This window comes from Ascidia mentula, chromosome 1, assembly GCF_947561715.1.
Source record: "Ascidia mentula chromosome 1, kaAscMent1.1, whole genome shotgun sequence".
Classification (NCBI taxonomy): domain Eukaryota; kingdom Metazoa; phylum Chordata; class Ascidiacea; order Phlebobranchia; family Ascidiidae; genus Ascidia; species Ascidia mentula.
In genome coordinates, this window is record NC_138566.1 from 3181889 (window position 1) to 3201778 (window position 19890).

The window sequence follows — 19890 nt, forward strand, 5'->3', positions numbered from 1 at the left end:
GTGATTAATTTAAAGTTAATAAATTTAAAAATGGAGCAGGGTGGTGCTTATGGTGCTGGTAAAGCGGGTGAGGCTTTTCACCCAATCGAGTTCTTCAAAAGACCAAGAACGATACTAAGAATATTGAGTTGGGTAAGCCCATGTAATTTTATGTAGGCCTACAAGCAAGATTACTTAAGTTTGTCAAAGTCTAGTTTACTTACAGCTATTTGTTCAAAAGGTATTTAAAAACTGTTGTCATTGTTTACAGGTATTTGCGATCATTGTGTTTGGATGCATTGTATCGGAAGCATATGACAAAAATAAAAACTGCATATTTGGACAGGTATATTTTATTATTCTGACTACTGTGTTTATTGTTGTCAAACCACCTCTATTAGTGGCGAAAATTAGAAAAAAGTGTTGTAATCATTAACGCATGTTTATCAAATTCCATTGGCAAATATGTTATGATCAATCTGCAAAAAAATCCTCTGTAAAAATTACCAATTTGGGCATAACCCAAGCTATTTTCCAATATTGGACCCTTATTGCACATACATTAGGCATTGTGTTTTTGTTTAATATCTAAATATACGTGTCTTTTCAGGATGCAAATGCATGTCATTATGGAACAGCAATCGGTATCATGGGATTCATAATTGTCATGGTATTTTTTGTGCTTGATTTGATTTTCCCAAGCATAAGCAGTGCAGAAAAGAGAAAGAAAATAGTCATGGCAGACATCTTCTTTTCAGGTATATGACCTTTCAAACTCCGCAACAGATACATATCTTGCAGATCGCATTTCACTTAAGTTGTAATAGAATGCTAGATAGCTAGAAATTGGCCCACCAAAACAAAAACACTGATGAACGAAATTATCAGATTTTTTCACCCAATTTACTGCAAAAAATTTAAATTTCTAATTATATTGCACAGGCGCATGGACATTCCTGTTTTTTGTTGGATTTTGCTACTTGACGAATGCTTGGGCCAAACGCACCACTGTTGATCCAATAAGTATCGACTATGGTGCAGATAATGCAAGAGCTGCCATTGCCTTCTCGTTCTTTTCCATTGGAACATGGGTAAATAATTGAAACTTGTTAACTACGCATTAAATGACCTAAGAAATAAGTGTTGGATTTAGGATAATTTTGGTTTTCGGTCAGCTACATACAGGGATACTGTTTCGACATAATAAGTCTAATCAGTGTAGCTTTGGTATTACTTACAATGATCTTGTGTGCAGCCCATGAAAACCTTATTGACTCAAATATTTTTAGTTCTAGGTATTAGTGGTTTGTAGATGTGTGTGTGCATGTATCTTGTTTTTATGAAACAAGGTCAATCTTGTAACAGATATTTAGATGTTCCAGAATTACAACCTTATCACACTTCTTTTTCCTACAGGGTGGGCTAACCTACCTAGCTGTCCAGTCTTACCGACAAGGAACATTATCAGCCTTTGCACCAACCTATCTTGACCCTGCAACAGAAAGCAGTGCACCATACACTTCCTTTCCCGGAGCTGCAGATATGTCATCGCCGTCCACATACCAACAGGTAAAATGTCACCAAATCCTTTTTTTGGTTTGATATGTAATTTTGTTTGCAATATTTTAGCCAACTAAAGCACCATTCTGCTGTATATATATGTACAATTAACTGGTTTTCAGGTTTTGCTGTCTGTTATTTTGTAGTTTATCAATTTGATATTATTTATACATGTGGAATTGTTACAATCGTGTTTGCAAAATAATAAAGTAGTTTGGATCAGTTCGAACCAAAGCAGTTGTAGAAACTGATGATGTCGTTTTGATGAAATATATTTTTCTCAACATCGACAAACTGAGCTGTCTGCAAGATCGCTATATTGAAATTAACATAGAAATGCATATGGAATTGTTGTATTTTAAGTTTGCTTTCATGGAATTTATTGTCTTTGTATATTGCACCCAAAAGTGGACTGCTTGATTGCCTTAGCATCAAGTTAATAGTATGTACAGAGCAATGACTAACAAAGTTTTTATGTTTTTCAGGGACCTTTCAGCCAAAAGCAAGACATGCCCCCACCAGCTACTGATTACCAACCACCTGCATATTGAGCTAAGTAGCTTCAGTAATGTGGAGTGTGCGACTCTTCGTCAGCGATTTTACCAAAAACAAACAATTATCTTGTGTATGAGCTGCCAGAACATCAGAACACACTTCCTACTGCTCTGAGGGCAGTTTGTTGATCTGGGTGTGTCAGTACCTCATTTGCAGAAGTCATTATGTATGTAGGTTGTTTCTGTTAGGTTATTGAAAGCATTAATTTGTTGTCAGTTAATCTGTAATGGATTCAGGCTGTTGTGTTATGCTACTACAGGCAAGATGCATATTAGAACACTGTTATAAGCATAGGTTTTTACCTACATACATAATTAATAGCCCCCTTTAGCATTCTGCAAACTGTTGTACTACAAATTCCAGTTAATAGGTTCCAGTATATTTTGTATCAAACTGATTTGCTGTTCCTGAAGCCCATTTAGTTGCATGCAGATGTAAAACCTGCAGGCTGTAGCAGACGTATGTTTTACCTTAAATGTATGTAGATTGTCACAATTGTATTATTGTATATGCAAACAATGGATAGCATGACCAAAAAATTTAGTGTATATTTGACTTGACAAAAATAATATTTAAAATGGCAGACATTTTTTACTGGTCCTGTTTTCATTGGGTAAGTGATGGTATTTTTAAAGCACTCATTTTTAGGGTAAATGTTTTATGTCTGTGGTGGTGCACAAATTTAAACTAATCTTTATGCAGTATACAATAATGAAACAATTAAGTATATATGGCTTGTTCTTGCAGTGCTTGGCATTTTGCTGTAACTATGCGCTTACATGTATAATATATGAAGAGTGATTCTGTTTAAGTCAGATTATGGCTCCTTGGTACCTTGCACACTCGACCAATTGTTGGTGTCCATGTTTTCTTTGTCATTCATGTGCTGTAAAATATTATATTGTTGTAAGTGTACTGATGTGTATACTGCATTACATAGAGAGCGTTTTCCCTGTGATTAAAGCACACTCAAATTATGAAAATATGTCATTTCTTAAAAACAGTGTCAGTAATCATGACTAATTTGCCAAAGAACATGAATCACAAAACCCCAATAATGTTTTCCATTCGGTAATGCCAGCACTTACTGTGTAACAATTAGTGGTCGACCAACTTGTTGGGCAAAAATCAATGAGCCACCGACTTTCGTAATTAGGTTCGACCCTGACTGTACAAAGTCATCACATATATTTATCAACCGCCGTGGCACTAAAGGTTTTTCGACCGCTAAGAAATCAATGCTTTTAATTTTGAGAGGTCACCGGTGCCGCCAGCCATATGGATGGGGTTTGTTCAATTTGGGTCAGCCCTTGTAAAACTGCTACAGGATACTGCGATTAATGTTATCCGGAAAATCAATGCGCGAATTCGAATGGTGCAGATTGGGCAATTTGTCTGAAAGCTGCATTTCAAGATTGACGCAGTCCATAAACAACAGGGCTTACATCTAGCATTGAATGGTGGTTGCAGAATGTTCGGTCGGCGCTTGCCCTGTATACTAGCTTAACAGCAATCACATAAACACCAAATTGCTTGATTAATGTTGACTTGTATCATGTTACATGAACACCCATTATTGCAACTTCAACTCCAATCACTGAGAAACAAATCGGATTTTTTGGAGCTTGTAATTTTCTGACAACAAGTCTTTGTGCATTGTATAGGTAGTTTGAAACATGCAATCATTCCACTATTGCGCTCTCTTTACAGTATTTCAGTGTAGTCGTCTGAAACAGTTTGCCAGTAAAGCTGTTATTATCCCTGCCAGTTGAAAAAACAAACACTTATGACCACAAGTCATAACTGGTTATTTACTTTGTGACGAAACAAAAACACAATTGGCGCAATTTTCAAATGTAACAAAGCTTGAAACAAAAAATAAACAAAACATTGATTTCACAAGAAAAGCAAATAATACATTTAAAAAACGCAAACGGAAAAGGTTTAATGCAAAACAAGAAAACGTAAGACAGTTTGTAAACTCTAAGCTGTTACATTGTGTAAAGGGCGCAGGCACATGTATTTACAAAAGCAAAAAAGATTTATTGGCCATGTGACAGCGGCGGTGTTTAACTCAACATGACGTCACATATAATTAATGACGCCCTGTTTTTGCACTTGAAAGTAGATTATTGCTTGCTGAAAGCAATTTCTGCAACAAAAAATGAGGTACACAGACCATTGGAGGGAAAAATGACAAAGTCACATTCAACGACCGCAAAAGGCCTTGAAAAACTTGCTTCTTGTCGCAAAGCCGCTGCTTCTCTCCAAACTGTCCACATCGTTGTTCAAATAATCCAGAATGTCAATGTAAAACTGGTTTGTGTAGCCGAATAACTGTTGACAGGACCTGTTTTTCTGTGGTATACAGTATGTGTCTATTGCCTTATACACACATTTTAAAGATTCTTCAATCTCTTCAGGGTATTCACCCCTATATAACGGTGAATCACTCGAAAACTCGTCGCTGTCAATATTCTGGAACAAACCGGAAAACAACGGGGTCTGTTCTTGTTCTGTGCCGTCAATCGCATCATCATTCACTGTCTTGTTGTTATTGGTGGCTGCCTTTTCGTCGAGACTGCGCTGCCAGCAGTTAATTGCGGTCGGCAAGTTGACGCCAGACACGTATACCGACGTCCAGTCCCTGAATATATTGATATTTTAGTTTGGGATTTTCATTATATTCTCGGACAGAGGAATGAAGGAAGAAACGAGTGTGGTGTTGAAATAGACAAATAAATGCCAAACAGAAACTTACTTTCGCTCCAGTATGGCGTGGTCAATGCAAGAGGGAGAGAAGACCGCACTGAAATAAAAGTTATTGTAAAAATTCACGAAAAAATGTGTCCCTTCATAAGCACCGAACTCATCGAGATTTCAAACAAAGTGAAGAAGTAAGTTCACACATATTTGGAGAAGAATAGGATGGGATTTCCCTGGGGTGATGCCAGAATTTGACATCAACTCGTATTTTACATTTACAAAACGTATTCTAAAAACCCTTCATGGAAGATATTTAAATTATTGTTAGCCGATCTCAGTGATCGTCAATAATTTATTCGATTACTCGACTTGCTCCAACTGCGTCCTGATGTCTATGGAAAGGTTTCTAAAGTAACCAAGGTAGAATCCTGCTTCGTTCCTCCTGCTGAAGATCTGGCCATAATCCTCTTGCAGCTGGAATCTGTCGAACATCCACTGGGCGATGAAGATCGGGGCTGCACAAAGAACAGGGTTCGAAAAAGTTTAATGCAGTTATGTAAAAAAACATGCAATGTTTTTTCTAGAAGAAACCTAAATGTGCAACACCGCAAGAACGTATGATATATAGTTTAAAAGTATGAAAGCTTACGTTTTAGGAAAGATAAAGCTTTATGTCAAACAAAGACTGTTTTTCAACAACTTTAGGATAAAATCTCCTGTTATTTTAAAGGTTTACTACTACCGTGTTTGTGTAAAGTTTATTGTAAAAGAATCATCGTACAGAATATTAATTTTGCATGTACTTATGGATGTATTATTATTCTGTAAAAGTGGTTTGTAGTTGCTAAATTCACAGACTTTTTTCATTTGTTTAAGTTTTGCATCAACGGCGATTATGTGCAAGTTAGAAATCTTTGTTTCCCAATAAAACGACCTTGTGATACTGAGAGATGGAGCTTTGAATGGGTTGGGAGCGAGGCTTAATGAACAACGCCGCAAGCCGCGATGCGATGTCGCCGTGTACGCGGTGGATGTAGAAACGGACGCCAGAACCTCCCGTTCAACCATTCAATAACAAACCCGCACTCTATAATGCATACGAGCGCCGATCGGTTGCCAAGCGACCGATGACTTCATGAAAGATTCATCAGCCCACGTGACCCATGACGATAGTTGAGTTTAAAGGAAGGAAAAAGTTTAATCGCTTCAACGATCGAAATTCGTCTTTATTTTAATAAAATGCGGGCTTAACGTACTGAGCCTGTAGTGCTTTGGAATATTAATGTGAATGACTTTACGTATAACAATAAATAGCCATAGTTGTCCGTGTATTTTTTTGTGTTATGCAATAAAACAAAGTAATTCTAGTAATTGAGGGTTGAATATTGGAAAGAATCTTTCCCAAAATGAAAAATGCATTTTCTGCAAAAACGGAAATTTCTATTTGACGCTAACAAAACATTTTTGAAAGCCTAGTCCGTTTAAATCTTCCATTTTAGATAATTTATGTTTGCGAAACATAATAATTATTAAATCATGAACGATAATTGGTTGTAACGTTCACAAAAAGTGACGCAAAACTTATCAACTGCAAAACGCACCTTTGACGTAGGGATAAATCACGTGACCAAAGAAACACTTCCAGCTTTCATCGGTGGGAGTGGCGTGGGCGTGCTCGCCTCCGTTTCTCGCGTAACTCTGGCGACATCTGGTGGGTATTTGGGCTTGCCAGACGTTGACGCCCTTGGCAAGCAAGGCCACTTGAGGGCAGTAGAATCCAGTACATTGAACCTTGTTATAATAGGTTGGTATTTAACGGGTGAATATGAGTAATAGATATATTACGGCTTTGTGCTAATTTGCATTTAACGGAATTCTGATGCATCGTGTAAAATTTATTTTCGTGTAACTTTAAAATTTCGAAAAGTTTTTCACGAAGTTCAGTAACTCAAGTTTAAGACATTTTGATTGTCACAGGTCAATAATCTCTCAGGGGCGAAACTTGGGAAAAGGTTCTCCATTTTGACGTCATGATAGAACAATCAACAGACCGAAAACTGCAGTCAGTCTAACTGACGTAAATCGTTTCGTGAAACGCGGATCCTGTGCTTTTACAAGAGAAATAATCTGGAAATTAGCATGATACAATAAAGCGCTCTGTTCTTCCAAACGAGCGAATAATTTGCTCTAATCAGCGGAAAGTTTCTCGGGAGCTTGCGAGGGCATTGTTCCGCTATCGAACAGAGAACAATTGATGATTGTGAGTGTTCGGCATCTTTGATAGGCGGTGCGTTTGAAATGCGCCTGAACCTATGTACGCACTTCGCTGATGGTGATAATTTCCAGCATCTCACGCTGTCACCATCCAAAATGGCTGCTCGGTTACAGGAAAAATCATTTTCATTTACTTTTTCCAACGAGTTTGTTTAAATGATGGTCAGAAATATGTAATACTGTTTGGTTTTTGTTAGTGTTTTGTCTGTTAATTTGAAGTATATGTTTCGTTTCCAAACGAATGCATTTAAATGTGAGTTTTCCTGCTTGCAACCAAACCCTTTTCGCACAAAAATCAAGTATTATAGAGGACAAAGACTTCGTTGAAATCAGCGTTACGGTTTCGATCAAAACCTGTGTTTTGCTTTGGTTAGCTCGACCAGGTGGCCATCAAGTGAGCGATTTGATAACTTGCAATCGTATTTTAGCCAACACACCTGATTCGCTTCCATTATTGAGCAGGTCCCACAACGGGTGTTGCAGCCGCTGCGGCGCAGCAGAGCCCATACGAGACATGAAAGTATTGCTAGCTTTGAAACTACAGTCCATAATTTTATGTGATATCCAGAAAAAATTCCCCCTTAACATCACATTTTTCCTCCCAAGGTCGTTGTTCTAGAGACTCGTTGTTCATTAAGGTTATTGCGCCAAATAAAACAATTGCATTTAGTTGTATGAAAAGATTTAAGAAGAACTATTGCCACAAAACCACTCATTGAATCGTTTCATCGTGTACGAACCTCCTCATCCATTTCCGGACGCATAAGATACCAAGCAGAATCCGCGACTCCTCTTATCTGGACGTTGACCCCCAGGTTGTTGAGGAGGACCTGCAGACGATCGATGTTCATGAAGACTCCGGTTCCTCCTGCACTGCTCCCTGCCAGGAGGATGGATGTTGCATCTCGCATCCCTCTGTGAGCAATGAGATGACGGAAGACTTCCTCAATGATGACCGACCCCATGAAGCTGAATGATTCTGCGCGTGATATCAGGTTTCACAATCATATGACGAGAAAAAAATTATATAATACCTACGAATTGGACCCGTTTCATCCCCAACGCAGTGTAGGTACCGAAAAAATGAAAACGAAATGACATGAAGACCAATTTAAAAAAAAACATTTACAACAATTTTGTCGTATACGATTCGATTTTAAAATTGCTTTAAATGTATGGCAATGATATTTATTGATGGTATTTGGATGTGAAATTTTGCTGTAATGTAGTGAAAATCGATTTTTTTATCGTAACTCTTATCATCGGCTTTATTATTGTTTAACCCTCTATATTTTTTACCGTTTCCAAACCGATGTTTCATGGCTCTTCCAGTCCACATGTCACTCGAACAATAAGGAACGTAACTAGAATAGAAAAAAAATTGCAGATTGTCTCTATTTCCGAAAATTTAAATCAACAAGAAAGTGTTTATAAGTTTGAACTTACACCGTGTTGGCGTCGTAAAAGTAGGGATTGTTTTCCCTTCTCGACGACATAATTCCCCATCCTAAAACACGTAAGCAAAGATTCGTCATAAGAGAACGTACAGGAATGTCATGAAGTGAAGAACGACGAGGAATAGGAATTTACTCATTTACAAAAAAAACGTTTGTTGGCATATTTATTGCAGCATTCTTATTAAAGATCGGAGAGGTCACTCTTTTTAGAACACAAGTGTTTTGTCTGAATTTGTCTGAGCCAGCAATAGATAAAGGTATTTATTCTCTTACTGTTTATGCATTGTTTCCAGTTGTTCGAACTGAGGAGGTCGGGGTCTTCGAAGGCCCTGTTGGCGCACGACATTTCATCGGAACAATACCAACCACCCGGAAGGTAGATCACCCATTTGGTGGAGGACACACTCTCTCTCAAATAATAACTGAAACAAAATGGCGGAATGTGTTGTATTACGAATGTGTGCAGTGCGCCTTTTGGAACCAAAACATAATCTGGACTCCAGCGTTCTTTGAGGAGAACATTCGCAAAGTACGTAGATGACTTTTAGTGTGCATTAAAGTTGTTATATATAATTTTTGTCGGCCGTAAACCTGACCGATGATTCCACCTTCAAATTGCTTTGTAATGTGAATAAAATGAAAAGATGACCAAGTCAAAATTTTCGTTTAAACATGCAAAATACAGTTCCAACAACTTTATGTGGCCAGAATATTTGCACTTCAATCGCGTGCCACAAATTTAGTAACGTTACCATTATGTGGCTCAAAATGACAATTTTTATAAACTGCGTTACCAGAAGTCACAAGTTTGATCGCCAGGGCCATATTTCTGGCTTCTTTTGAGACAAATTGGAACTCAAAAATTTAATTCAATTGCGGACAAAAGTTTCGCTTTTGTTGCTTGACCACTTAAAATACCAAGAATCTCACCCTGCAGGGCTGTAGTCGTTGCATTTTGCTCTTCTTCTTTTCGAAAACTTGAACAAGGTCATGTGCGAGGGATGACAACTCGCACCTTCACTTTCCTCCACTGGAAACGCCACGTTTACCAACTGAGGGTGCATGACTTCCGAAGATATTTTGTCGTAGGGAACGGCTGGAGACGAATGTATGAGACTCATCGGAGCAAGAAACAGAAACATAGAAAGGAACCACATATTTTCAGGTTCAATGTCGTTCTGAATCTTTCCACGATCACAACTTAATACCTTTTATATTTCAAGATTCTGCCACTTTCTTTTAAAAACCAATTTTTTGTTACGATAATGCTTTGTTGTTTAAACAATTTTATGCAAAAACGATATCGTCTAACGATAAACTGGAAATGAAACTTTGGTCTCGAATGTTAAGCTGCGGTAACATTGGCTGCTTGTATTTCGCAAACAAAAAATAATCAAAACATTTTAAATAAATATTTTTACCACAACATTTATAAGGCACACTAAACACCCAAGTACGAAACAAACAATTAGAAACACATTTTTGACATTTATAACACATCTGCAAACTATTTATACAGAACCCCACACAAAGCTCTTAGTTGTGCTTTCCGTTTCGCAGTCGAATGAAAGACCAAGCCGAAGTTTGATTATAAAGTTTTTTACGCTGATGTAAAAGCACAGAAATCGCCTGAATCGAACCTCCTGTTTCAAGCCAACCGCTTGGTTTTAAAATGGCGCCAAACCACAGCACGTGGATTATCCTTCAATCTCTTTTTCGTCCTAAAAGAGATTTCCGAAGCGCCCTTACGCCTCAAAGTAACAAGGATATCAACGCAACCCTTTCATGTGGGATTAGGCGGCACGCGCCATCGCTTGCACAAATCATTATCGGATGAGCCGGAATCAAAGCGAAACCCCCCCAATGACGTCATTGCGGTATTTTAGCGGTAAACACATTGCGGCGGCGACGGGTTACGAAAAGGGATAGAAACAATGGGCTCAGCTAATTTCCGCGGCCAACGGCATCAAACAGAGAGGCACAATTGTTACACTCACAGCCCAACCTACGCTTAACGTAGCCGCAATTACGTGTAAGATTTAAGTGACGTAATGACCAAATACGGTGGGAATAGCGTTAACAAAATGCGTAATGTCTTAATTTCTTCTGTTGCGTCAATGGCTTAGCGATATAACTATTTAGGATATCGACATGGATAGCGCCTGGGACAAAATGCTTCCTCCGTATGTTGAAAAATTCATCCATCAACTTTCTAAAATTATGCTTATCTCCTCAAGAAAGTCGGCTTATTTTAGCTTTGAAATTTAACTGCAAAATACAGGGGAAGCATACGATAGTCTCAAATTGATGTCCAAGAGTTAAAAACACTCGAATTCACTTTCTTTGTATCTTCTATATGACACTAAAACTTTCCCTGTGAGTTATATCTGAGTTAACAAATGGATCATCTATTGCAAAGCTGCAGATAGGGTGTGTACACGGTACGGATCAACTATTTTTAAACCATTTTTATTCGGATTGAAATCTGCGTTTAAACCGTACAACGTCTGGTTAGACTTCTGACATGACGCCAGTGCCACCCCAGACCCATCGGTAACATCAATCACCACTGGTTGGTGAAAGATGAAAGTAATTGTTGCGTCACAAACGCGCGCCGACCATCCTCTGATCTTTCGTCGGGTAACGGTTGAGTGCACACGGCCCTGTGTGCCCTAGAACCGTCCCCAACATCCTGGGGTTCTTCTTGTTCTTACTTTCTTTCACGCAGGGCTTCCGTTAACAACGCGGTAACTTCGGCTTTTACGCCTTGAACTGATTTTCCGACTTTGATTATTTTTTTATTTCACCTGGCGCTGATTGTGCACAAGAAATACATTTACAGGAAACACAAAATACATGTGAAATTACAGACAGGATGTACGCACAGTTTCGATCTGTCGCAATTCGTGAACTGCAGATAAACGATTTTGGTAATCGAGCGGCAATCCTCACATATTTTCGTTCCACTTTTTCCATATGTGAATCATTGAACCAATTGGATTTTGTGCTACTCCGCTATGATAGGCCAACATGTGGACGGTTTCGTTCCAAGCAACTCCTTTGATTTTCCCGCCAACTTTACTTCTCAAAATCCCTAAGCGTTACAGAAAACTAAAGAATGGCATACAAGTTGACACATAATATATTATTGTGTATGCACAAATTCATCATGCTTGCAACCACCAAACATTCTGTGTTCAGTTTTTGTATGAAATTGTTGTGCCTCTCTCTTTGCAGTTATGTGTGGAGACAACGTTCGTAGCGACTACAAGTTTCAACAAAATAACTTAACTGTTTAAAAAACTTTTTTATTTCAATTTAGGTCATTTTATTTGACAGAAATGTAAATGGTATTGCTACATGTTTACCCGTGTATAGAACATCTTCCAGATAAAACTCGTCAGTTTCTGTGTAAAGATAAGCGCACAAAACCTTATTGATGATTCTCGGTGTCAAAATCCACAGAACTCCGAGACAGTAAGAGGGAAAATTTGACCCGGGATAGATCTTCAATGGCATGAACCTCAAAAATCGGTTAAAATAAAGTTTGTCATGCTATCGCGTAAACGGATATTTCTTTAGGCGATTTGGAAAAGCAATATAATATTAAGAGTAAAGCAAATTTTTTATTAATTCCTGCCTTTATCTCTGCTGAAGTGGAGATACAAAAAATCTCTCTCTAGTCAATTGCACCGAAAATCATCATTCTTACCTCGAAAAAAAAACGGTTTCTCACCATTTTGACCTTTCCTGTCGTATTGGTTTCACGTTTACTTGGTGACCGTAACCACAGTAAACTGTATTCCCGTCATCAACTCCTTCCTCTCGTTCAAAAACATTCAAAACGTTTGGAAGATTGATGACGCAATCGTCGTCTGTCAAGGCAACGAACTTGGGCGTCACGTGACCCTGCCCTGTCAACCATGACAACGAGGCGAAGACCTGAGGATTTGGAATAAGGTCATGTGGTTGTGGATCCCTGTGTGCCCATAACTTTGGTATTCAATCAAATTAACACACTACACACTGTTGCGTCACAAATACAAACCTTCAAAGGTAAATTTCTATACGTCTCTATGACGTCACACTCGAGTAGGTCTCCATGAATTGAGTTTTCTTCTTCCAACAATTTCCCATTGTTCTCCTCCAATCCAACAACAAACAACAACTCGAATCTCTTTCCTCCCAAACTCCCGACCGAACCCCAGGTCTCTCGAACCACCTTCCGTAACTTTGTGTTGCTTCTCGAACTCTTTATGACGAAAACCATCCAAGCGTTTAGATCTGGTTTCCATGGCGACAGCAAACCGTTTTTGCCACATTCGATTTCCGCTTTCGGGTGCGGCAAATTCTGAAGAAAGTTTTCCGGTATTTCATCGAGCTTATCCTTGCTGCTAGCACTTATTTTGTTCAACGTGCACCAGTGCTGGTTTTGGTTGCTTCTTGTAACCTCTTGCTTACACACTGGCACGCTTGTCCTGATTTGACGCAAAAGAAAATACTCAGCTGCCAAAAGCACGACTAACCAGCCAACAAAAGTACGGCACGTTCTCCGTGAAGTCATGACTGCAATGTTGGCAACCCGTCTGCCTGCATTAAATCTCCAACCGCATTCCACTCCCGACCACTGCTGCAGCCCGAGGCAAATTGTTTCTCAAAATGACGCGAATAACTTTTTTTTTCGAGTCAAATTTTCAAAATTCAAAGCTTATATGTTTGAAAACCGTCCACCGGAATTTGAATGTTTGTAATGAGAATGACATGAACGTTTATTCTAAAACGGTTGTAAATAAACATTTTATACAACAAAAATTGATAATAATAGCACATTCTTCGCACTGAAGACAAAGACGGTTCTATGGCATAACGTGACGTGTACGTCGCAATTATCAGATAAGACCATGACATGGTCAATGCAAAAAAGACACAAATGAAGCACAAAGAATCGAAGCATAAAAGCATTTGTTAGAAAATACACAGTCATCGAAAAATGTGCAAAGCTACATATGCGATGTATGTGCAAAAAGAGCCATAATAATCACTTATGTGATTTATCTCTGTGGTTATTATTGCTCTTTTTCCACATATGTAATAAATATGCGACATACACGAGAATTTTACACATTTCATAGAAACAATTAAGGAATACTCATTGGCTGTAACTTGTGGCGGACGAACCGTATGTAATTTTAAAGTATAGAATTAGACCAATCCCATTAAAGTTACACAGGCAGCAGATGCGTTTCTGTGACGTCATCGACCAGAAATCGTTAAGTTTTCCCGCGGTTTCCATGTCTTCCACCTCTTGATCATCGAGTTGGATGGGTTTTTAGTTTGTCCACTGTGATAGGCCAACATGTGGACGGTTTCGTTCCAATCAACTCCTTTGATTTTCCCGCCAACTTTGCTTCTCAGTATTCCTGAGCGTTAAAAAGCAATATTTGTTTTCAACACAAAATGAAAGTTGATTAGCATACTTTAATATAACATGATTGTAAATATTATACCATTTGGGTTGGTTTTGATATTAGTTTTTTGTAAATGACATTTAATTTTTTTTAATACGACACCAGAATTGGAAACCAGATTAACCTGGTGATTAGATTTTCTACGTGATAAATAGCTCGTGTGTCTTATTAGGAGTTTTCATCTGTCCATGCATGTCATTGTTGTCTTTAAAAACTTAAAGTGAACAGCTTTGGTAGTGCTTTCCTTTAGGTGCATTAATCGAAAAATTAAACATTTACTATTTATTTTAATATCTGTTAAGAAATCATGCAATCACAATTTTTAATTTTATTATAATTACTATTGGTTGTAAAACATAGTAAAATCTATACTGCGATGACTGCGTAGTCACCACAAAGTGGAAGTCTTCGTCTGGTTGTTTGGCGAGCAAGATCGTCATGCAGTTACCAGAGCTGCATTGAAGAGACCCTAACACGTCGAAACAGTAGCCCTGCATGTAAGTCACTTTAATTTATTTGCTACATGTTTACCGGTACAAAGCACATCTTCCAGGTGAAACTCCTCAGTTTTTGTGTAGAGATAAGCGCACAAAATCTTGTTGATGATCCTCGGTGTCAGAATCCACAAAGCTCCGCGACAGTAAGAAGGAAAATTTGACCCGGGATAGATCTTTAATGGCATAAACCTCAAAAATAGGTTAGAAATAAAGTCTGTCTCGCGTAAACAGCAACATATATATGTTTAAAGGCGATTTGTAAAAGCAAAATTAATAGCAACAATTTTACGGAAATTTAACTGAACATATATTATGTAAAGCAAATTTTTTATTAATTCCTGCCTTTATCTCTGCTGAAGTGGAGATACAAAAAATCTCTCTCTAGTCAATTGCACCGAAAATCACCATCCTTACCACGAGGAAAACCCGTTTCTCACCACTTTGATTTTTCCTGTCGTATTGGTTTCGCGTGCCTTTGGTAACTGTAACCACAGTAAACTGTATTCCCGTCATCAACTCCTTCCTCTCGTTTGAACGCTTTCAAAACGTTCGAAAGATTGATGACGCAATCGTCGTCTGTCATGGCAACGAACTTCGGCGTCACGTGACCCTGCCCTGTCAACCATGACAACGAGGCGATGACCTGAGGATTTGGAATGAAGTCACGTGGTTGTGGATATCTGTGTGCCCATAACTTTGGTATTCAATTAGAATAACACACTACACACTGTTGCGTCACAAATACAAACCTTCAAAGGTAAATTTCTATACGTCTCTATGACGTCACACTCGAGAAGATCTCCATGAATTGAGTTTTCTTCTTCCAACCATTTCCCATTGTTCTCCTCCAATCCAACAACAAACAACAACTCGAATCTCTTTCCTCCCAAACTCCCGACCGAACCCCAGGTCTCTCGAACCACCTTCCGTAACTTTGTGTTGCTTCTCGAACTCTTTATGACGAAAACCATCCAAGCGTTTAGATCTGGTTTCCATGGCGACAGCAAACCGTTTTTGCCACATTCGATTTCCGCTTTCGGGTGCGGCAAATTCTGAAGAAAGTTTTCCGGTATTTCATCGAGCTTATCCTTGCTGCTAGCACTTATTTTGTTCAACGTGCACCAGTGCTGGCTTTGGTTGCTTCTTGTAACCTCTTGCTTACACACTGGCACGCTTGTCCTGATTTGATACGGACACAAAAGAAAATACTCCGCTCCCAAAAGCACGACTAACAAGCCAACTAAAGTAAGGAACGTTCTCCGTGAAGTCATGACTGCAATGTTGGCAACCCGTCTGCCTGCATTAAATCTCCAACCGCTTTCCACTCCCGACCACTGCTGCAGCCCGAGGCAAATTGTTTCTCAAAATGACGCAAATAACTTCTTTTTCTAACCAAATTTTCAAAATTCAAAGCTTATATGTTTGAAAACCATCCACCGGAATATGAATGTTTGTAATGAGAATGACATGAACGTTTATTCTAAAACGGTTGTAAATAAACATTTTATTTTACAAAAATTGATAATAATAGCACATTCTTCGCACTGAAGACAAAGACGGTTCTATGGCATAACGTGACGTGTACGTCGCAATTATCAGATAAGACCATGACATGGTCAATGCAAAAAAGACACAAATGAAGCACAAAGAATCGAAGCATAAAAGCATTTGTTAGAAATACACAGTCATCGAAAAATGTGCAAAGCTACATATGCGATGTAAGTGCAAAAAGAGCCATAATAATCACTTATGTGATTTATCTCAGTGGTTATTATGGCTCTTTTTCCACATATGTAATAAATATGCGACATACACGAGAATTTTACACATTTCATAAAAACAATTAAGGAATACTCATTGGCTGTAACTTGTGGCGGACGAACCGTATGTAATTTTAAAGTATACAATTAGACCAATCCCATTAAAGCTACACCGGCAGCAGACGCGTTTCTGTGACGTCATCGACCAGAAATCGTTAAGTTTTCCCGCGGTTTCCATGTCTTCCACCTCTTGATCATCGAGTTGGACGGGTTTTTAGTTTTTCCACTGTGATAGGCCAACATGTGGACGGTTTCGTTCCAATCAACTCCTTTGATTTTCCCGCCAACTTTGCTTCTCAGTATTCCTGAGCGTTAAAAAGCAATATTTGTTTTCGACACAAAATGAAAGTTGATTAACATACTTTGATACAACATGATTGTAAATAATATACATTTTGGGTTGGTTTTGATATTAGTTTTTTTTTTGTAAATGACGTTTAATTTTTTTTTTTATTACGACACCGGAATTGGAAACCAGATTAACCTGGTGATTAGATTTTCTACGTGATAAATAGCTCGCGTGTCTTATTAGGAGTTTTCGTCTGTCCATGCATGTCATTGTTGTCTTCAATCATGCAACCACAATTTTTAATTTTATTATAATTACTATTGGTTGTGAAACATAGTAAAATCTATACTGCGATGACTGCGTAGTCACCACAAAGTGGAAGTCTTTGTCTGGTTGTTTGATGAGCAAGATCGCCGTACAGTCACCTGAGCTGCATTGAAGAGACCCTAACACGTCGAAACAGTAGCCCTGCATGTAAGTCACTTTAATTTATTTGCTACATGTTTACCGGTACAAAGCACATCTTCCAGGTGAAACTCCTCAGTTTTTGTGTGGAGATAAGCGCACGATATCTTGTTGATGATCCTCGGTGTCAGAATCCACAAAGCTCCGTGACAGAAGGGAGGAAAATATCGTTCGGAATAAAGATCTCTGGAGATGAACCTTTACACGACCGTAATGTAAGTAACAATGTCACAGTGTGTTTCGACCACACCGGGATTCGAACCCAGGTCATCCCTGCCCACAATCCCTATTAGGTTTGACTTCCTGACGTGTGGGTCGGGTGCTTAACTCATGTTACCGATCGCCGGGGCTTTAAGGTAACGTTAGTAAGGCAGACGGTGAATCTCAATGTTTTATCAATTTTATGTATCACGTCTATTGTGCATGTGCGTGGCAACTTTGCGTGCAAAACAGTGATTTAAAGTCACTCACCACTTTGATTTGTTGTTGCGTGCTGGTTTCGCATCCACGTGGTATTTATAACCACAGTAAACTGTATTCCCATCATCAAGTTCTTCCTCTCGTTTGAAAACTTTCAAAACGTTTGGAAGATTAATGACGCAATCGTCGTCTGTCATGGCAACGAACTTAGGCGTCACGTGACTCTGCCTCGTCAACCACGACAACGAGGCGATGACCTGAGGATTGGATATGAGTTGTTGTAAGAATCGTAAACCTCAACGTAAGCTGTTCTATAAAAAATTTTTTTGGCGAATATATATTTGTAAATACGCAGTGTTGGATTGAAGGTTGTTCGAATTGCAAAATTTGTCACTAACTCATTGTGGGTTTGCAATATGTGCTGGAGGTCAAATGAAATTTATGACCGATTCAAATCGGCTGTTATTTGGTAGCGGTCAGAACTTGTCATCAGATGTTGTAACCGCGTTATAGCCCCTTTTGCACGTAATTGATGGTTTGACGCTAATTTGTAGGTAAACATTTTAGCGGGCAAGTACATTATACCATTCCTATGATTGAGCGTCGGGTCTAGAAACGCTAGAAATAGTTAATTGACTTTGCTTCAACTAAAGCTGAGCACCCGCTGGTTTCAGTTGCACTCCTTAACTGTAAAATTGTGAAATGGCAATGAATTGCCATCCACATGAACTCCTAATAACACGTCCAAATCAACGTCCATAATGTTACTTACTATTCCTACTCACTGTACTATTTACAATTATATATTCTACTTTATTGCGTCACAAATACAAACCTTCAAAGGTAAATTTCTATACGTCTCTATGACGTCACACTCGAGTAGGTCTCCATGAATTGAGTTTTCTTCTTCCAACAATTTCCCATTGTTCTCCTCCAATCCAACAACAAACAACAACTCGAATCTCTTTCCTTCCAAACTCCCGACCGAACCCCAGGTCTCTCGAACCACATTCCGTAACTTTGTGTTGCTTCTCGAACTCTTTATGACGAAAACCATCCAAGCGTTAAGATCCGGTTTCCATGGCGACAGCAAATCTTTTCCTCCGCATTCGATTTCCGTTTTCGGGTGCGGCAAATTTTGAAGAAAGTGTTCCGGTATTTTAAAATGCTTCTGCTCATTTCTGGCACCGGAAGTGTTTAACGTACACCGGCCCTGACCGTTTGAACTTGTCGTAACCTCTCGATGAAACGCTGGTGCGTTTTTGCTGTTTTCATTTGGCCACAAACTACCAAGGAAATACTCGTATGTACAAAACACAACGAAACACCCAACCAAAGTATCAAATTTTCTCCGCGAAATCATAACTGAAACGTTGTCATCCTGACAACCTGCCTCGCACCAAATGCTCTCCCTATCTCTATGGAACGGCCACAGTTACAGCCTGGGGCTATTCATGTCTCCACATAAAACACTGAACTATTGTCGTCGACCAGAGCCGCCCTTCTATTTTCGCTTTTAAAATGTGCCCGTGGCATTCTAAAGTGGCTTCGAATATTGGGAAAGCTCTTATTGTCGAGTATTAAGTTCTGGATGTACCCTGGCAGACAAAATTTTTGCGTCGGTATCTTCCTGCTCAATGTCAGGTTTTAGGAAACGTTACCTTTGTCATAAGGGATTAACACTCATATGAGTCGCCTATCTGCCAAAGAAGAAACTCGTTTCGCTTGAATGCGTCCATAGTATCAGCTAAGAGCAGCACAAAAATGGAATATTATGAATGGAAGAAAACAAGAACATAAAGAACTGCATAAAGCAAATACTTTACCACGCAGCTGTTGTAACCGCCACAATTAAGGCAATCGGAACGCCACACAGAAATTATAATGCCACAACCTTTGAAGGGAAAGCCGTCGCCAGAGGGTTTTTAGAACACGCCTTGATCGCTTGTGATTATCCGCGAGCCCATTTCCTTCCTGGACAGACTACTTAGGATTTTGCACTTGATACAGTGGTTTTCGTACAGGTGGTGTTGTGATGTGATGGGAAAAAATCGAATAATAAAATAAGATACACTGCATGTATGCATGCACAACCAACGCATCTCAGACATGAAATATCCGCATTCCAATCCATTGGAAAAGTGATTACACAAAAAAACCGACAAAACGGCCGTGAAAATGTGGAAGTTTTTCAGCTGCCAAGATTGTCACCATTCCAAATACTGCACTGATGAGACCCTAATGAGTCTAAAAAGGATAACTTGAAGCTGGAATACATTCCTGATTTTTTTGCATTTTTTTAGCTCAGTCGTCAAGCCGGCAAGTTATCGAAATGCCGAACGTGTCGCGTTCGAAAGAGCGCGACCCACACGTATTGTGACGTCACCGGAAGCGTCGGTC

General features: G+C 39.0%; 5 protein-coding genes across 6 annotated transcripts; 1 reads left to right on the forward strand and 4 right to left on the reverse strand.

Annotated features, from left to right (window-relative positions):
* On the forward strand, window positions 1-3065 carry LOC145903392 (synaptogyrin-2-like). Its single transcript, XM_082991479.1, has 6 exons — window positions 1-132; window positions 251-325; window positions 590-737; window positions 922-1070; window positions 1396-1548; window positions 2025-3065. Exons 1-6 carry the CDS (start codon window positions 31-33, stop codon window positions 2088-2090), a joined length of 693 nt encoding a protein of 230 aa, XP_082847605.1. The 5' UTR covers window positions 1-30; the 3' UTR covers window positions 2091-3065.
* Window positions 3066-3886: 821 nt separating this feature from the next.
* Window positions 3887-9764, reverse strand: LOC145903281 (palmitoleoyl-protein carboxylesterase NOTUM-like). Its single transcript, XM_082991357.1, has 9 exons — window positions 9462-9764; window positions 8805-8953; window positions 8521-8581; window positions 8374-8438; window positions 7815-8053; window positions 6402-6591; window positions 5165-5315; window positions 4856-4903; window positions 3887-4741 (listed from the first exon to the last, which is right to left on the reverse strand). The coding sequence occupies exons 1-9, from the start codon at window positions 9686-9688 to the stop codon at window positions 4303-4305; spliced, it is 1569 nt and encodes a 522-aa protein (XP_082847483.1). The 5' UTR covers window positions 9689-9764; the 3' UTR covers window positions 3887-4302.
* A 1580-nt stretch (window positions 9765-11344) lies between these two features.
* Window positions 11345-13095, reverse strand: LOC145917855 (beta-1,3-galactosyltransferase 1-like). Its single transcript, XM_083003152.1, has 4 exons — window positions 12580-13095; window positions 12268-12473; window positions 11900-12054; window positions 11345-11625 (listed from the first exon to the last, which is right to left on the reverse strand). Exons 1-4 carry the CDS (start codon window positions 13093-13095, stop codon window positions 11480-11482), a joined length of 1023 nt encoding a protein of 340 aa, XP_082859278.1. The 3' UTR covers window positions 11345-11479.
* A 404-nt stretch (window positions 13096-13499) lies between these two features.
* On the reverse strand, window positions 13500-15773 carry LOC145903346 (beta-1,4-mannosylglycolipid beta-1,3-N-acetylglucosaminyltransferase brn-like). 2 transcript variants are annotated; one of them, XM_082991434.1, is made up of 4 exons: window positions 15246-15773; window positions 14934-15139; window positions 14531-14685; window positions 13500-13951 (listed from the first exon to the last, which is right to left on the reverse strand). In XM_082991434.1, the coding sequence occupies exons 1-4, from the start codon at window positions 15765-15767 to the stop codon at window positions 13785-13787; spliced, it is 1050 nt and encodes a 349-aa protein (XP_082847560.1). In that variant the 5' UTR covers window positions 15768-15773; the 3' UTR covers window positions 13500-13784. The 2 variants fall into 2 exon arrangements, with proteins under 2 accessions (XP_082847560.1, XP_082847552.1); XM_082991426.1 differs by having other exon boundaries at window positions 14934-15190.
* A 294-nt stretch (window positions 15774-16067) lies between these two features.
* Window positions 16068-18860, reverse strand: LOC145903374 (beta-1,3-galactosyltransferase 1-like). The gene is made up of 4 exons (XM_082991457.1): window positions 18326-18860; window positions 17542-17747; window positions 17114-17268; window positions 16068-16621 (listed from the first exon to the last, which is right to left on the reverse strand). Exons 1-4 carry the CDS (start codon window positions 18851-18853, stop codon window positions 16455-16457), a joined length of 1056 nt encoding a protein of 351 aa, XP_082847583.1. The 5' UTR covers window positions 18854-18860; the 3' UTR covers window positions 16068-16454.
* Between the last annotated feature and the right edge of the window lie 1030 nt (window positions 18861-19890).

Coding starts and splice junctions, on each gene's coding strand:
- LOC145917855 (XM_083003152.1), bottom strand. CDS start 13,095: ATGACTTCACGGAGAACGTGCCGTACTTTTGTTGGCTGGTTAGTCGTG. Junction 12,055..12,267: donor CGACAGGAAAGGTCAAAATG/GTGAGAAACCGT, acceptor CCGATTTTTGAG/GTTCATGCCATTGAAGATCT. Junction 11,626..11,899: donor GGAAGATGTTCTATACACGG/GTAAACATGTAG, acceptor TGTAACGCTTAG/GGATTTTGAGAAGTAAAGTT.
- LOC145903392 (XM_082991479.1), top strand. CDS start 31: ATGGAGCAGGGTGGTGCTTATGGTGCTGGTAAAGCGGGTGAGGCTTTT. Junction 326..589: donor AAAACTGCATATTTGGACAG/GTATATTTTATT, acceptor GTGTCTTTTCAG/GATGCAAATGCATGTCATTA. Junction 1,071..1,395: donor TCTTTTCCATTGGAACATGG/GTAAATAATTGA, acceptor TTTTTCCTACAG/GGTGGGCTAACCTACCTAGC.
- LOC145903281 (XM_082991357.1), bottom strand. CDS start 9,688: ATGTGGTTCCTTTCTATGTTTCTGTTTCTTGCTCCGATGAGTCTCATA. Junction 8,582..8,804: donor CTGGAAACAATGCATAAACA/GTAAGAGAATAA, acceptor TACGTGTTTTAG/GATGGGGAATTATGTCGTCG. Junction 8,054..8,373: donor GAAACATCGGTTTGGAAACG/GTAAAAAATATA, acceptor TATCACGCGCAG/AATCATTCAGCTTCATGGGG.
- LOC145903346 (XM_082991426.1), bottom strand. CDS start 15,767: ATGACTTCACGGAGAACGTTCCTTACTTTAGTTGGCTTGTTAGTCGTG. Junction 14,686..14,933: donor CGACAGGAAAAATCAAAGTG/GTGAGAAACGGG, acceptor CCTATTTTTGAG/GTTTATGCCATTAAAGATCT. Junction 13,952..14,530: donor GGAAGATGTGCTTTGTACCG/GTAAACATGTAG, acceptor TTTAACGCTCAG/GAATACTGAGAAGCAAAGTT.
- LOC145903374 (XM_082991457.1), bottom strand. CDS start 18,853: ATGATTTCGCGGAGAAAATTTGATACTTTGGTTGGGTGTTTCGTTGTG. Junction 17,748..18,325: donor ATAGAAATTTACCTTTGAAG/GTTTGTATTTGT, acceptor TCCAATCCTCAG/GTCATCGCCTCGTTGTCGTG. Junction 17,269..17,541: donor CGCAACAACAAATCAAAGTG/GTGAGTGACTTT, acceptor GGTCGTGTAAAG/GTTCATCTCCAGAGATCTTT.